We start from the raw sequence: 18859 nt of genomic DNA on the forward strand, positions 1-18859 counted from the left end.
AGTGAGGAGACACACGTCAGCTAAAAGCACAATATCACTCTATATTTCAGCTGCTTGGCAGTAATGTTAGCTGACCAGACGAAGGTCTCTCCATGAATCAATGCTGATCCTAGTGTTGGCTTTTCCTGCCTCAGCCTACCGACCGTGGTCGGAGGGAACGGGGGAGACACCGGAGTTTTGGTCGGAGACGATAACGTTTCTCTCTGCGGAGCCCCGTCACTTCACAAGACACGGGAAACCTCTGTTGGTCTGGAGGAGCTGCAGCAGTTATTTCTGCACAAACGTCCACTGTACATTCACTAGATATTCTCAGAGCTAAACTAACTCTTCTGCAGTGTGGAGTGTGCACTCATTTATACGTGTAAGAACTACAAACAGTCCCTTTAAATACGCTTCAGTTAAAATCAACACTCTGAAGACGCTAATAATTTCAGTGTAACTTCATGTGGCTATAAGCGCTGAATAGGAACGTTTTTGCAATGAGGCTCATTTGCATAGAAAGGAGCTGATTTAGCACCAAATGTCTGCTTATTACCTCATTTAAATATGTGCAAATAGCACAGGAGCACCTAGCTACTTGCTTGACAGCGCGGTTAGGGGTGCATTTCAGCCTTTGCGGGTGCTTTGAGAATTACATGGTTTCTTTTAGTCTTCTTTGTGCGGGTTTAGAGGGGCCGCAAAAACTGCGCAGTCCTTTTGTGAATCGGAAATGTGTGAAGTGTTTTAGTTGGAAGCAACCAGGAGAACATTGGTAGGAAAAATGAGAAAAAGGGCATTGATGTAATAAATCAAATGAAACCTTTGAGCTGTGCTGGTAGACAGTCTCTCCAGTTGTCTGTATTTGTATCATTATCATTTACACATGCACACTCATACACGCACAAACACACGCACACACACACACACACACACACACACACACACACACTGGCTCAAAGAACCAGTGAGTCAGTACTGCAAATAAATAGCCATCCCTCATTCGGTCTCTTTATCTTCCATTCACACACACGCACGCACGCACGCACGCACGCACGCACGCACGCACGCACGCACGCACGCACGCACGCACGCACACACACACACACACACACACACACACACACACACACACACGCACACACACACACTCAGGTGAGATGAAGCTTTGGTGTGATAGATGGCTAGATTAGGTAAATCCCTCAGGCGACACTGGAGATCAGTGAGGTGCTTCATATCGCAGTTATCTCTGGTGGGTATTACAGCACACACATATTCACGCACACACACGTACACACACACACACGCGCACACACACACGCACACACTCACACACACACACACACACACACACACACACACACACACATCTGCAGAAAAGCACTCATTCATTCATTAGTTCTTGTACTGTTCATATTTGCCTGGAAACACCAACAGAGCTTTTCCAAATGTAATTTGATGCCGATGGATTCTTCTGAGTTTTCCTCCACATATGCAGAACTGACCGTGTCGGGATTCATAATGTATCTATGCCATTTCATTTTAATGTTCAGGGAATATAGAATACACATGAGAAGTTGGTACACCACACAGAAATAAACTCATAAAATGGTTTCTATTGTCTGAACAGAGAACTGAGGAAAGTCATTTTATATCAAACAAATGGAAAAAGTGCAAATATTATCCTTCGCACACACACACACACACACACACACACTGAGATACATTCTCTCAATTATGAAGTTGTAGTTGAATTATAACAACAAGGAAACAGACAGAGTCAACAACAATGTGTCTCTGGAAGGTGAATGAGACAAATACTTGTGAGTGTATACCTGAAGCAATGTAAATGCTGGAACCAAGCATGGAGCTGAGTTACATAACAGTGCATGGGTGAATAAAGACTGGTAAAGAATAGAAAAGCATCAACTAAATAGAATAAAAAGAAAAATATAGACAGAGACAGACGGAGAGGAAGGGACTGGAGGGATTTGGCCAAAATGATAAGAAGACAGAGGAAACCTGATGCAGGAGATGAACTCAAATTGATTTCATGTGTGAAAGAAATTCAGATGAGAGACAACGCAACAAAGAATAACAAGTACAATGCAGTTTTTCCTCAACAGAACACACACACACACACACACACAACAGATTAGAATTTCTCATTCATTCAATCAATCAAATTGCACGTGTTTTGGCACTTGTGCGGAAAAAGTGAGTACAATTGTCTACAATTTGCACAATAACCACTTGCACGTGTCTTGCCGATCAAAACTGATGAGTTGATTCTCTGAAACTGTCGTCCTCTTCACAACTACTAAACATTCTTTCATTGTTTGAGCCTTCACTTGCAAAATGATCGATTCAGTTATCAAAATTGATCAGGCATACATGTATATTCCATAAATGTCTATGACACGGTGTTACGTACTGTGAGGACGTACAATTAATCGTTTTTTTACTGAACTAGCGGAGGTTTTATCATTGTTACAGGGTTTATAAATCTCTTTTTTATTATTGTCATGGATGACATTTTGTGGCAAACTTTCTGTTCACTGTACATGACTTTACATGAAAGCTCAAAGGTGAATTTTCTATTTCTCATACATGTAAAACATTGCTACACAAATACATATATACTGTATAAAGACACACGTACATATCCTGTTTCTGTGTATACAATATTGTACACTACAGTATTGACGTTTCCCAGTAAACTTTGACCTGCTGTTGAAATGGGAATCTAAAAAGCTCAGTGTGATACACAACAGCATTCAGCTAGGTCAGGGGTCAGCAACCTGCGGCTCCGGAGCCACATGTGTCTCTTTAGCTCCTCTCCAGTGGCTCCCTGTGGAGCCAACATAGAAATGAATAACTGTTTTTTCTTTACATTTTCATTTGAAGGTGTCATTGTTGTAGGTCTATGGTATGACGGTACGACGGAGTATTAGGGCCACATTGAGTAAATAAATAAAGTCAATAAAGTCATATCATGAGAATAAAGTCAGAAGTTTACAAGAAACAAGTTGTAGTATTATGAGAATAAAGTTATAATATAAAGTAGTCATTTTACGTGCTATTTTCTTTTTTCTCGTAAAGTTATGACTTTATTCTTGTAATATTACGACTTTTGTTCTCGTAATATTATGACTTTATTCTGGAAATCTCCGGGGTTTTTCTCTAAATGTGGTCCTAATACTCCGTAGTATATTGTCTCTTTGGCCCTCACTGTATTATACTTATATACTATATACTTAGACTATAAACTGTGTTACCTTCATCACAATGATCACATGTTTTGCGGCTCCAGACAGATTTATTTTTTTGCCTAAAATGTCTCTTTTGTTAGTAAAGGTTGCTGACCCCTGAGCTAGACTAACTGACATTCTGGTATAGAACAGTAAGCAGTCAGTGTCAACAAAAAGTAGAATAAAACAGAGATTTGTATACAAGGAACATCTCCAGGGTTGACTGCTGTGGTGAAAAAACATGGAAACATTTTGACCAGTTGGGCTCACATGACAAAACAACTTGTCATTTTGGAGTCATTGGTCAATTTAGTGACACAAGAAGTGGTTTAGAAGCATGAAGGAAGTGTTTTGGGTGAGTTACTACCTTTAGCAGACATGTTATAGAGTTGTGATATCCCATGAAACAGTTGTGACTAATGCACTTACAGTTTACAGAGGGTTACGGCTGTTTCAAAAACCAGCCAAAGCCATTGAGAAAAAATGCAATTTGATATATTTCCTGCTTACAGTAGTGTGGTGTTAGGGTTTGACATATTCCAGGAGGAGCGCATTCACACATATACAGTAAGTTGGGAAGAGAAAGGTAGTTACTGGATGAGAGTGTACCTCATCAAATATGATGGTTATTGTGGTTAGAGTTTTATTTTATGCTTACTGCTACTGTATCAGGTCATCATTTACTGTAAGATAGATTGTTTTCAGGAAGGAGAAGGAATGGGGTTTCCTTATAAAACATACAGAAAACAAATCATTGTAAATGTGTGGGTTTGTATAATAGTTTTTTTGGGACAGTTAGCCAACACATTTAGGCCTACTATAATACAGACGACCTGGGACCTTGTTGTTAACGCTGTCTCTGCAGACATCAGGTCACCCTGCCATTCAAACACAAAGAACCTCACAATCTGATAGTGGACTCCAGTGAAAGTCGTCCAGTTTGGACAGCAGGAAGCTGTTTTATGTAAATGTCTCAAACTCATTAAGCACATTGCTGTCGTTGCAAAACTCTGCTTTAGGCATTTGTGTGAGACAAATGATGATAAGAGACCATTGTGATGCTTCAGTGTGGTGACGCGGAGTCTGGATGACAGAGTTTACAGTAGTTTTCTAAGCATTATAAACAGGGACGGACGGATGGACAGACATATTGATTTTGTATGTACCTGGTATACTGTGTCTTCTCGAGGCCATGGTCTGTTCTGGTCCAGAGATATCCTTTGTTTTTCCATACGGCCCGTCATCTAGAGAGAACAGAGACACACAATAAAGCTTTATTAATATACTTCTGTTTTTTGGTTCAGCTCAGATTGTAGCATTTATTTCTGTCTCACATTGTGTAATATGATCATTTTAACAAATACACAACAGCATCAACAATATGTTCTACTTTTTGCACAGCTGTTAGTGAGAGAAGAGAGTGCTATACCATCACCTTATCCACCCACAAAACACCATCATTACAAATGTCAGACTTTGTTCTCAGACCCAAACATGGAAACACACACATGCAGGACTGATCTGGGCTAACACTGCTGCTACATGCATGTGTGTCTGCCAACAGTCACTCATCCCTCAGTGGATTCATTCTGCCTCTTGACACCATGAATCACATCTCATTTCATCCTCCTCTACACACTACCTACTGTAGCTTGTAAAAGAGAGAAATGATTGTCCACAGTCCCGCCACCCATTGGTGGTCATGAACATAATAGATGTTATTAATTGTTAGTTTATTTGACTGTGATGTGGGCTCCTTGGCTGTGCTCTCTGCACTGTGGTTGGCTGTGTACAATCATTTAGACAAACAGTTGCAGCATCGTCCTGATACAATTGCAGAAAAAACAAAACACCATTCTCAAAACTTAAAAAAAAAAAATCTTTCTCCGACTGACTTCCTTTTGTAATAATTACAGACTGAATTGGGTCAATCACAAGGGCACACTAGTAGAAATAAAAGTGTTAAATAGAACCATGTAGGGTTCTTCGGCTTGTCCCTATATGAGAACCCTTTTATAAAGGTTCCACCTGGAACCCTTTCAAAGGGTTCTACCGAGAACCCAACATAAAGAGTTATAGATGTGAAAGGTTCCACCCAGAACCCACCCAGGGGGTTCTACCAAGAACCCTTTTATACATCATAAATCTTCTCACTAACCATATAGTTTTAGTTTAATAGGTTATCCTGGGGCCATGGGAGTCACGTCCAACAATCCTCGGGCCTCACGAGGCTCTTAAAGGGCCGGGCTGATGTGGTGCAGCGCAACCGACAACCATGGTTCACAATCACGGAGTGTGGGCTGGGAGGACCCGTGCTTTCACCAATCCTTGAAGAACACTTTTTTACAAAAGGGGATCTTTGAATGAAAAGGGTTCTTAATGGAACAAAGAAGCCTTGAATTTTTATTTTTTTTATTTTTTTTAAGTGAGTCTGATTGAAATACACATAATAGCTTTTTATTAGAGATCCACGATCCAAGTTTGTTCTCCCATCGAACAGATACAGATACAGCCACAGTGGAAGAGCTGCAAAACGCTCTCTGAATGCTGTGTCGGGGGGGGGCGTTTCCTGGCTGACAAGTGTGAAATTTGCAGGAAATCTACAAAAATGCTATGTAAATACTAGAAAAAGCTCCCTCATACAGTATATAATCTACTTAGCACGATCACAAGTGCTACTTTGTATATTAACCTTTTAAGACGATTACGTGTAAGGAAGACTTCCCAGGTACCTGTAGTTACAGGTAGTTATAGGTAGTTACAGTCTGTGCCTTTCAATAGTTTGACACATTGGTAAATACCCAGTAAGGCCATTAGTGATGTGCTGATGAGGTTAGTCTCCTCCCTGCTTGGCCATCATTGCTATATGTCACAGGGGGGGACAGATGTCCTGTTTTATGGTCTCTGGCAAACACTTTGTGACGGAGAAGTGTGAGGATATTAATATTTGATTAAGATAAGTTATACATTCAGTTTTTCTCAGATCTCCAAAGGTGTCTGAAACTGCACTTTTAAACTGTTGAATTACAGTAACTGCACACAGGCTGGAGGCCTGCAACAAGTCATCACTTTCAAACTCCAATGTTAAATTACCCTCCAACCAATCAATCAACCAGCAAATCAATTCATCTATCAAACAATTAATCAAGGTCATTTTTAAGATTTGCAGAGGACAGTCCAAAGGAGAGAAATAAGAGAGACTGGGATGCAGAGTACAAATCAGAAACTCAATAAAGGAAATCACATTGTGATATTATGTATATATTGCTGTAGTTTACCAATAGATTCCATTTAATATCCGTTGGAAGTTGTGATACAGTAGGTAGAGATATCAACGTGTCCAAAATGTTATCACTTTGCTTTCCTACAGCTGGTGCAGGTTGACATGTTTTAGCTCTTTTGGGCACAATGTCATGGATGTGAATCACCTGAAATCAGGCTGAGATTATCAGGGCTAATTCTGAGGATGTGTGGACCTGAAGCTCCAGTCCAACAGGACAGGAACACACACACACTTGGCGGGTTTATTGCTGGGGACCCAAGGGAGTGCTTTGTCGATTTTGGTGCAATTTAGACAGGCAACACGTTCTATGCAGCAAATATGATATACATCTTTGTTTTTTAAAACAAAAAACAGTTGAGAACAAAGTACAAGAAATTAGCAATGGCTGACAAAGATGTATATCATATTTAATGATTTGTAGTTATATAATTTAGATATTATTAGATATTTACATATAAAATCTCCATTTGAGACTAGTGTGGCAATTATATACCAATTTAGAAACTGATGTAACAATATAATATTATCGCCTATAGGGGGCGATGTCGACAAACAGTGTCCTCTTGTGTACATTTAAACTGCTGTTGCTTTCCTCTTCTATGGCAGTGCAGGCTGATACGTGTACAACTGGTCTCAAAGAGATTTTGAGTGAATCTTTGAAGATTTGTCTTATTGGGTTCATTATTTTAGTTATTAAGAAGTCATACACTTTTATTCTTGAGCACTTTTAGATTTAAAATGACATATTCTAAGGTCTCATCTCTGATATATGGATACGAGGTATTTTGCTAACTCAGTTTGACAGCAGCTGTGACAGTGGAGCGGAGGCTGTTGTTGTTGTTGTGGCTCTGAGGGGAGAGGATGTGTCCTACTTTACAACCTCTGCTTCATCAGAGGGGTGGAATACGTTTAACAATTCATAAGCCAATTCTCAACTACTTTCATACCCTACTCCAGAAGTGTCATTAAGTTGCATTATAGTGAGGGACAATTACACCACAGCTTAAACATAAATGTCTCTGCTAAACTTGCAGAATAAATATGTATTTTTAATGCTTTCCAGCACCTGAAGCAGCATTTGAAACCAGCTTACTATCATCAACAGAGTTAAGCAGTTGGAAAGGATGTCCTGCAAAATCCTTTTAGTTGTGCTTTTAATTCTTCTTTAAATTACATTCACGTTCTGTTCCGCAGGACTGTCTTCAAGTATCACTTTCACTGTGACAAGGAAACTGCAATAGTTAGTTTGATTTTTTTTTTTTAGCTATTGACTCCAGCTCCTGTATATAGGACATATTCCATGATACTGTCACCAAGCTTAGAGGTTTTCATTTCCCTATACTTAAAAGACTTAAATCCTAAATCCGTGGCTAATTCACGCTGTCGCTACCAGGGTTTCCACCCACAGTCCAAGCACATGTGTGCATGTGTGTTCATTAGCCTATATGTGTGTCTGACCTGTGGTAGACTGAAAGATTGCATCCCCTGGTTGTGATGATCAGAGCTGAAAATGGATGGATGAAATCTTGCCGTGAAAGCTCTACTTTTTTGTTTCTTTATTCATAACTTCTTATATCACCATATCCAGCTGGTCATCTTTCTTCCCACATACCATGAACAGATTGGCTGTTGGCTGCATGAAGCAATTTTCTTTCCCCTGAAGAACTTCAGATTTTTAGTAGTTTGTTCAATAAATGAAAAAAAACAAACGTTCCCGAGCTAGAGCAGCCAAACAACGAGCTGAAAAACGTTCAAATGCTCCCTCAGAGCTGAGGGACACCGCAGGGTTAGAGGATATTTCTCATTGGATTAGTGTACACGTGTTCATATTACACACACTGTAGCAACACTTTCTCACTCCAGACTTGTCATTTACTGCAGCTTGGTCAGTAGGGGAGGGAAAAAATGGATTCACCTTTGTATCGTGATTTTTTTTTTTTACGATTTTGGAATACATGTTTTAATGCCAATTGTTTTTTAATTGATATATTTGCTTCATTTGAGTCTATGTGGAGGAAGAAGGAAGTTACCGTTTTCATTGTTGTAGTCTGAGTAGCGTGACGTCATATCCGTTCCGTATCCTTCAAGCCAAATACCAAACGGTAAACTATTAATTAAAAATCGATACAGTGTTTTTGAGAATCGATACAGTATCACAAAACATGATATCGCCAGTTCTGATGGGTATTCCAGGTTTCATGAGTTTGCGTGCATCCTAAGTGCCTCTAAAATGCGATATCACAGCAGAAAAATAATAATCCTAGCAAAAACAATAGGTTTCCTTGACACCGTTGGGTACCTGGCACATTCGTGCTCGGGCCCTAATTAATCAAATACATGTGCCTATTCAATGTATTCTTAGCCATTAGAATCCAGTTTGTACATCTATTCTACCTTACCACAAACTGTCCAACCCACTCACTGAACACAACTTTGTTATTGTGATAATACCTGCACATGGTCACCAGAGCACAATTGAATATATAATGATGGAAAACAATAATGACACAGGTCTTATGACACATATCTGGGATGCTCTCTAAACATGAAAACCTTCTATAGAATTTCTATATTCTTTATCAGCCTGCAATTACACAAAACAGTCCGACAGCATCACTGTATCAGGTACGTTTCTACCATACAACGAGGAGTTTCTTGCGTTCCAACAACCTCAGTATATAGAAAGTGTTTTCCTTCCAACAATTTCCATACGTGACACATTTTCCTCTAACACCTTTGAAATATGCAGCACTTTCCCACCGGTAATGCTTAGAAATCAGTTCTCTTCCCAGCAGTGACAGTGGAAAGGAGGCCATTGTTGTTGTGTTTCGGAGTTTAGCGATCTTCACAGAGGTGTAATGAGTTTAATAATTCATAAGTTGTGGATTCAATTTAGCTTTAAACCGCTTTCATAAGTTATCTGGCTGGCTGCTTTCCCGCAGTGGGGCTGTCACAGGCATAATGGACCCCAGAGGCTGCTCATCAACACACACACACACACGCACACACACACAAACAGGAAAATGTGCACACAAACTAACATGCACAGCCTCTGGCAGCACAGGCTGATGCATACCCAAAAGGATTCAGGCACCTGCATGTGCACAGGCTCCAAAAGACACAAAATAAAAGTGTGTGTATACAAGTACATGTCTTACATGCACTGTTATATAAACAGTGACTTGCACACACACACACACACACACACACACACACACACACACACACACACACACACACACACACACACACACACACACACACACACACACTGTTAGACATAAAGAAGGCTAAAGGCAACTTGGCCATCTCGGTCTCTGTGACTAGATGTAAGACAAACTGTTTTAGTCACAACTTCCCCCCCCCCAGCAGCATGAATCTCCAGCTCTTGTCCTCCAAACCCACAAATGTGTCGCCATAGTTCTGGTGGCGGAGGTATCGGCGCACTGCAACTATGTTTGTCACAACAGGCTTTGGGAAGCATAACAGCCTTGACACACCAGGAACGTCAGGAGCGCGTGGCGGCTGCGTGGCGTGGTGGCTGCGTGATTCACGCATCGGGCATTCACATCAGCTGCATTTCAGCTGCGTGTCAGCTGCGTGTCTGCTGCGTGTCTGCTGCTGCAGCTGCTGCTGTCAGCTCTTTCTTTCAACATAGAGTTTGCCTTTTAATGGCCATTTCATTTCATTATAAATATAATTTATATTTATTTTAGACCGAGAAAGGTTAAGAAATGTGTGGTAATTTGTAAATAATAGTAATAATCCACAATTCAAACTCCGTACTATACTCATTCATGGAGCTTTCCAAGTCACTGCATGTTCTAGAACACTGTCCGGCACATATTTCAGAATAAAAGCCTCGTGTAAACAAATGAAGGAATTCTGTCCACAGAAAAAATGCTTGAGGGCTTTTATTTTGAAATGAAAGCAGGATTCTACAGATGTCTAGACATCGAAACTGTAGTAATGTAGCTGATATGATGTTATTATACAGTCAATAGATCACTTTCATTGTTTGTTGCTGCTGTGAGACGTACGCGGCAGGCGTCAAAAATAGGCGAGACCTCTATTCTCTAGAAGAGACGCGTGTCTCATGCGAGCAGTGTGGCTGCTCTAACCTGTTAACACGGACGCGGAAATAAAAAACAACAGGTAACGCAGCCGCCACGCGCTCCTGACGTTCCTTGTGTGTCCAGGCTGTAACACATGATCTGTTAGCACTTACAGGCTTTTTGAATTGATGTACAGATCACTTTCACTCTAACACATTTTCTCTTCAAGGTCTCTTTTCCGCTTCCTTTTCTCTCCGTTCTCCAACTCTGCCTGATAAATTAGCGTCTTCTGATGAATAATTTGAGTGTGATTAGGCTAATGACTGCTGGCGCCGTCAGTTTACTGAACAGGTTGAGTTACAGACAAGGCGTCAGGCCAGATTTCCCCCCCTGCATTAGAAGCACAGGCATAATGCTTACAGCATGAGAGTCTTTTCAAACACAGACGGTAATGACTTCAGCACGTGCAAGGCGGGGTGACAGACTAAGGGATGGATGTCATCATAAAGGTCTGTCTATTTTTTGTACAACATTTTTTGATATTCTGAATATGACTAATCTTCAGCATTTGTTGTTACAGTTTCTTTTTACAGTAATTGAAGATTTTTTCAGACCATAATTGCATATTTAAGCAATTCCAAAAATAGTAACATTTGCTTGCTATGTCTCTTAACTGCCGGTTTTTGGGCATTTATTCTGTTTTTGTGATTCTTCTTCTTAATATTATCAGTAGTAGAACATGTTGCAGTATCAGTTGTAGTATACAGTACAATACTAAGCAACAGCAGCATCCTCAGTGACATTTAGGTGAAAAAACAGTCTTGCTAATAGTTAAGTTTGTAAGCTAACATTTTCCCGTCTTGTGCATTGACCCAGTCGCCAGAAAAAAATATCCTTGTACATTTGAATGTCGATGTTTCTGAACCTATAAAACGTTTCATAAATACGTTCATCAACTTCATATCATGCATGGACCATGTGATTAACGTTGTGAAATGATTGGTTAGGTTTAGGCAACCAAACTACTCGGTTAAGGTTAGAAAACAGATCATGGTTAGCGTTAAAATAACAACTTAACAACATAACAAACAGCAGACTTTCTTATGTAATGTTGCGTAACAAGTGTAACAACGTTACGTAACAAGCACAAAGTCAACTTTTACTTTTGGTTTCACAAAGAACACGAACAGCAGTCTCTTGGGTATAAGTCCTGTGTTTGTTTGACCCATCCACCACAACTCCCACCCACCCTTAGTGTACCTTTTCACTTTGTTATACTAGTTATTATATTTTGTAACTTTCATAACAATCGCTCATTATACTATGCCTTTTGCTCTGCGCGTTGCTCATTACACTTGTACTTGCTCTGACGGACTGCACAAACGTAGACATTCAATGTATCTGTGGTTAACTGAAACATACAATGCCAATGTGTTTCCTGGCGACTGGGCTATGTGCATGAATTACATTAAAGGTGCCATGTGGAGTTTACTTGTAAACAAATACACATTCAGTGTTTACTTACCAAATCACAGTGTGTATTCTTGAGGTCTAACAAACAAAGTTTAATTAACCATTTATTAATGATGTTATTATAGTGTTACCAACTGCTGTAATATTGCAGTGATCAAATATTGAATGATAATCAGTTTGAAGTTTATGTTCTAGTCTGTCCTTTTCTTCTATTTAAGGGAGACCACTACTGGGTATGAGTGTTAAGATTTTGAATTTTAAATCGCAAATCGATTGAAATTGGCTTCCGATCTCGACCATTGAAATCAAAAGCAGGATCAGCAGGTGTTTTTACCCCGCTCACTCCCGTGCGCATCAAGGAAAATACAGTGTCAAGAAATGTAACAGCCGACTCACTCATGGTTTGAACTATTAAATTACATTTAATACCATCAGCCACCACATGACATGTTCATTTGTTACCAAGAACAACCTGTACTAATTCCTCTCTGTTGGAAAAGGGAGCCATGCAGCAGTACTTCAGCAGACATACCATAAAACTTAAATATCTGATACATTTCTTACAGAAAAATAATGGATCTTCTGACCAACACACCATCACACACATACCTACTGTATGGACTGGTGCAGTATCTTGTGCTTGTATTACAGGATTGTAAGTGAAGAATTCCACCGCTCTTATTAAATACATCCAGCTATACAGAAACACCTGCTAGGCCTGTGTGTGTGTGTGTGTGTGTGTGTGCATGCATGAAGGGAATACTAACAGACAGTGCTCTGTAGTATCTTGCAGGATTCCCTCAAGCTTTCACCAGACCTTTCCACAAACACACAAACATCACGTATACAGTATGATCACACACACTCTCTCTGTGTCCTCAGTGCAGGCTGCTGACGATGAGGCTGTCCTGCCAACACCTGAGGTTGAAAGAGATGTGATCTCTGTAGTACACAAACATCCTCGCTGCCTCCTCATAATCCTGCAGCGGTTTCAGGTTCTCTTCACCAAACCGCACAACAAAATGTTTCTGTACATTTGATTATCCACGTACATTAGTCCTATTTCTATTATTATAATAGCTGCCGTGCTATTATTGTGGTTGCTGTGCGTGCTCTCTCTCTCTCTCTCTCTCTCTTTCTCTCTCTCTCTCTCCCTCTCTCTACCCAACCGGTCGAAGCCGATGGCCGCCCCACCCAGAGCCTTGTTCTGCCCAAGGTTTATTACCCATTAAAGGGAAGGCCGGAGTCTGTGCTGTACTCTGCTGTACTCTGCTGTACTCTGCTGTACTCTGCTCCTCTGCCTGCCTTCACTCACCCACCACGCTCGTTCTCGCTCTTTCGCTCCACCTCTCTCGTGCATGCTGCTCACTCCACACTGCAGAAGAGTTAGTTTAGCTCTGAGAATATCTAGTGAATGTACAGTGGACGTTTGTGCAGAAATAACTGCTGCAGCTCCTCCAGACCAACAGAGGTTTCCCGTGTCTTGTGAAGTGACGGGGCTCCGCAGAGAGAAACGTTATCGTCTCCGACCAAAACTCCGGTGTCTCCCCTGTTCCCTCCGGCCGCGGTCGGGAGGCTGAGGCAGGAAAAGCCAACACTAGAATCAGCATTGATTCATGGAGAGACCTTCGTCTGGTCAGCTAACATTACTGCCAAGCAGCTGAAATATAGAGTGATATTGTGCTTTTAGCTGACGTGTGTCTCCTCACTGTGTTGAGCGATGCTCGTTCATGTCTATGTAGAGCGAACACAAGCGCGAGGAACAGGACGCTGACTTTCGTTGACTTGACGGCCACAGGTGTCGCTGTTAACAAGACGTTTATGATTCTTACATAGAGTCCCTTTAAAGCTCCTAAAGAATTATGGATTGAAACATCTACACAGCGGTCAAAGCCAGTCACTGCCCTGCTTTTACTTAGATTGTCCTTAATCAAAACTACGGGGGTGCACTTCGCACACTAAGGTGATTCAAGAAAAAATTAGCAAACCGTTCTTCTATGGAAGGCTTCAGGTTGTGAGTGGTAGTCCAGCTGCTTTGTTTTGGGAAGCTGAGGTTAGTGAATCTATAAACCCTTACAAATGGTACCTGCTCTATTGGGCAGTAACAATGATTTGACTTTATAATGTATATTAAGCAGTAGTGTTCCTGATTGAACACATGAACATAAACTTGAAATGCACTTCTCTCAAAGTTCAAATCGGAAGGCAAATTAGTGTTCCTCTTTTTGAGTTGATGGTTGTAAAAAGCTTGTTCATTCCACCGTCAATATCTACTGCTTTAAAACCTATACATTATTTACCCTTCCTTCATTTTGCATCAGGCTATTTGTTCCCAGTTCCTGATTTTGTACCTGTGAATCTTTTTGCCAATTCAGATCAAGATTGAATTCTGGAGAATAACTAGAGTTTCCCTGGAACAGAGCTTCATGTACAAACTTGACCACTACACACAAAAACAAGGGAGGTGTTGTTGGGACCAGGCTGAGGACATTCCTGGACAAACTGAGTCAGGTGTGCTTGTTCAAAATTGTGCTTGTTCACTTTTTATTTTGCAGGGAGACGGACCTACTGTCTCTCTTCTGTATTTCTCCATTGTGTTTTTGATATATTCCCATCAAATTTGAATGGAACTGGACTGAGTTCCAGATTTCCAACTATGAGAAAAATCCTTACTAATGGATGAAGGATTTTAGCCGTCCATATGCCATTTATAATGTTCATAAATTTTCTTTCAGATATTACAGGGATGTCATTATCATTTAAAGCTTCAGTAGGCAAAACAATTTTGGCATCATTGGGAAAAAATTCCATAATAACCTTTCAGCATATTGTAATTCAAGTGTTCTGAGAGAAAACTAAACTTCTGCTCCTCCTCATGGCTCTGTTTTCAGGCTTTAGAACATCTAGCCCGTGACGGGAGACTTTGACCAATCACAGGTCATTTCAGAGAGAGAGAGCATTCCTATTGGCTGTGCTCCGGTCATGAGAGCGGTGCTTGGTATTCCCCAAGAGATCTCAACATGACTGCCGGGTCACAAACTTTCTCATTTTACAGCTAAACAGTACACTACAAGATGATTCTGAAAACATCTGAGGAGAGAAATAGGCATTACAGTAACAGAATAATGATTCATATTTGATCAACGCTGCCTAGTTTGACCGTTTCGTCAGAGTTCAGAGTGATTGACAGCCGGCTCTCATAGACAGCAGCTGGACAGCAGACCTCAGATCAGCTCTGACTGCTTGTTTTCCTCCGGTCTGTGAAATCTTGCAGATGCCATTAGGACAGAGGAGGACACCGGAGGACACAGAGGAAGAGGAACTGTTTCATGCACTACTGTCAGGATATAGTGACCATTTTACAAAAATAATTTTTTTCTATCATATTTGCTACAATATCGCCTCCTTCAGCTTTAATGATGTCACATTCTGGAATGTTAGGCAACTTTAGTTAGACACTTCAAGTGTGCTGCAACAATAAACCCACACCTGACTATCTCTACTCAGTTTCATTTTTGATACATAATTTTCTCAAAATAGTGTTTTATTTAAAGAATAAGGTTGGTTCTATTTTTTTTTTTTTTGTTTTTTTAAATCAGTTCAAAATGAGTTCCAGATTTCCAACTATGAGAAAAATCTTCACTAATGGATGAAGCATTATGAAAACAATTTTAAATGTAGTTGTCCATATGTCATTCAGAACGTCATACATATTCTCTCATGTATGAGAATGATGACATCATCCTGTAATGATGTCATGTTCTGGAATGTTAGGCTAGTCTGTGTAGACACCTCAAGTGTGCTGAAACAATCCACTCACACTTGACAATCTCTACTCAGCTGCAAATTTGCAACATACTTAATTTTTCAAAACAGTGCTTCATTTAAAGAATGAGATTAGTTTCATTGTGTAATAAACAGTAAAAAATACAGTTTTTGTATTATTCTAATCAGATTTTAATGGTTGTATGTATAAAACATATACAGATTTATTCATGTCTTTATTGTATATATAATAACGGTAAGACAATTCTTTATTAGGATATTATGGCGTTTAAAGGAAAAAGTGTGCAAAAGAAATCACCTCATTTTATCTGCAAACTTTTTTAATTTGATCTAAATGAACTAATGTAAATACAGTAATAATTTCATGCATAGAGGATTATCATATATACACACACATACATGTCAAAAACAGACACAGGAGTACTTTTAGTCCCTAAAGCGGCACGGCTGGTGTTTTCTACATGTTTTTAGATGCAGCATGTTTACATGCTGTAATGTTCAAAAAGCCTTTATTTTCCTCATTCTGTCGGTTTGAATATGCCTGTATTTACCCTCTGTCTGAAACACTCCATTTTAGAGCATTTTGACGGAATTGCAACAAAATTGCAATTGCAACAGAATTGCAACAGAATTGCGCTGCTAGGCCACAGCTTGGGTCCATTTGTACTTCCTGTCAGCTGATGTCATTCACATACACTGCAACCAGGAATGAACTGGGACACATTTAGAATGTTTACGTTTAAATCTGTGTCAAGGTTCTAAATATTGTAGATTTGTGACATCACAAATGGGCAGAGATCCTGACAGCCTGTTTCAAATGCAGAGTTTCTGAATACGAGCTGTGTGTATTTCCCTGTGGATTGTGCATTTTGATACTTTCACAGTATTTATATAGCACTTAAGCCTGATTTATAAAAAAAAAAAACATGAAAATCTCACTTTTTTATAAAATGGGACCTTTAAGTACCACACAGGCTGTAATGACTTTGGAGACCTTATCTGGCATCAGCCACACCTCTCCATGTAACACATGAAACCACCTCTTCAGTGGGCCAATACCCCGCTCAACTACATTCTGTGTTTTCTTATGGGCACTATAAGGTCATACAAATAAATCATCAGTGTTTAACTCAAAGCACCTGAAATTAATGTGAATTATTTTCAACGCATAACAGTGTAGGCTATTTGAGTGAAACATTTAAACTACTGCCATACTCATTTGTTGCTCTTTAAATTTTATTTCCACGCATAATACTTCTAATACCCCTTTTACACCGAGGACTCAACCAGGGTTGAACCAGGGTTGGTTGTGTGTATGAAAGGGTTAACCCGCAGGTTGAGAGGTGGGTCAGACCAGGGTCGATTTCGATGTGGACTGCACGGACCAGGGTCGCTAACAAACAGAGCGGGACAAAACTATTGGGTTGCAAATGAGGGCGCACAGTCCGTGACGTAACGGTCACAGGTCACCGTGGCTCATAAAGAAATGGAGCGACAGCAGCAGGAATGATTTCAGACACACCGGAGGTGAACGACAGACGAGAACAACACGGATGTGTGGCGAGACCTCGAGGTGCGGGAGCTGCTGGCCGTCCGCAGTCAGGAAGAAAAAAGCGGTAGATGACGGGACGGTGAGAGACAACGTAGTGTAACGTTAAACGAACATAACAAACTTGCTGAATAAGAGAGGGATCCGCAGTTACGTTACATAGAAACACACCGTGTTACTAATAAGCCGACCACCTCACGGTACCGCCAGCTGTACGCACATCTGTTTTTAAAGCGTGTTTACACATCTTCTATTTGTAACGTTACCTTTTTAAACTTTTTATCTTTCCAGACTAGATAACATAATGTAATCTAATAAATGATAAATGGGTGCTGTAGATAGACAGAGAAAAAAAGGTTCATGTTGATGAATAGATAATGTAAATCTGTATGTTGTCTGTATGTTTCTGCATACATTACAGCTCCATACATACAACATAGTTCAACATTTAAAGGTAAAAAATGTGTGTGTAATATATTTACACTGTATCCCAAAAACATGCATCATTCTGTGGCATTTTATGTTTTTGAACATATTGATGATGCCACTATCATCTCCTCTCTTTGTAAGGAGATAACCCAGGTCGTATCTGAATTGTCCTAACCAGGGTTCAACCCGGGTTGACTGGCTTGGTTTGAATTGACAAAAGGGTTAACCTACCCTGGTCCAACCCTGGTCATTGGTGTGAAAGGGGTAAAAGCTGTAGTCCCTGGTCTGGATGGAGGCAAGGTGCAACGAGCCTATGTTTGCATGGATAGCCGCTGTCCCCTAACAAGTGGCATCTGGCTGGCACATAATGTCCTTCAAACAGCTGTCTCAGGCTGCTCTCAGACACTGTCCTGGCATCATGTGTTGAGCCTGGCCATTTTGCAACAATGTCCAAAATGTTGTAGTCGGCACTGAAAACTAGAATGGCACTCGGAGAGCACAGACCTCCGCCCCCTCTCTCCGTTCAGCTTGTGCCATCATCTACGTGTATTGTTGTTTATGTTGAGATCAGCTGTACGTAGCGGAGCATCGTAAAACACTTTATTCACACTGGAAAGAAACAAAATAAAACTCACGTAAACCGTCATTGTTACTCTTTCCAACAATCACCACGTGTTCTTTGGTCAGAATCAATGTGAAGTTTAATGTGAAAAAACGCCGATTCGACAGTTGTTGCCCCCCCACCCCCGCTCTCTCTCTGTCTCTCTCTCTGGAGGAAGAAGAAGGCGGGGTCATGCGTCATCAACGCACATGTGTTGTACCAAAATCTAATGGATTGTTCACAGTGCCTCACCCCACCCTTCCAAAAAATGTCATTCAAATCCATCGCAGACTTTTAGAGTAATCCTCCAAACGGACAAACCAACAAACCAACCAACCAGCCAACCAGCCAACCAGCCAGCCAGCCAGCCAACCAGCCAACCAGCCAGCCAACCAACAAACCAGCCAGCCAACCAGCCAACCAGCCAACCAACCAACAAATCAGCCAGCCTACCAG

General features: G+C 40.6%; 1 protein-coding gene across 1 annotated transcript in view; it reads right to left on the reverse strand.

Moving 5' to 3' along the window:
* LOC119493886 (glutamate receptor-interacting protein 2-like) overlaps positions 1-18859 on the reverse strand; it is a 288128-nt gene that overhangs the window by 81850 nt on the left and 187419 nt on the right. Inside the window, 1 exon segment of the mRNA XM_037779408.1 lies at positions 4394-4471. Within this exon segment, the coding sequence (XP_037635336.1) occupies positions 4394-4471 (78 nt within the window).

Source organism: Sebastes umbrosus, chromosome 1, assembly GCF_015220745.1.
Source record: "Sebastes umbrosus isolate fSebUmb1 chromosome 1, fSebUmb1.pri, whole genome shotgun sequence".
In the NCBI taxonomy this organism is placed as follows: domain Eukaryota; kingdom Metazoa; phylum Chordata; class Actinopteri; order Perciformes; family Sebastidae; genus Sebastes; species Sebastes umbrosus.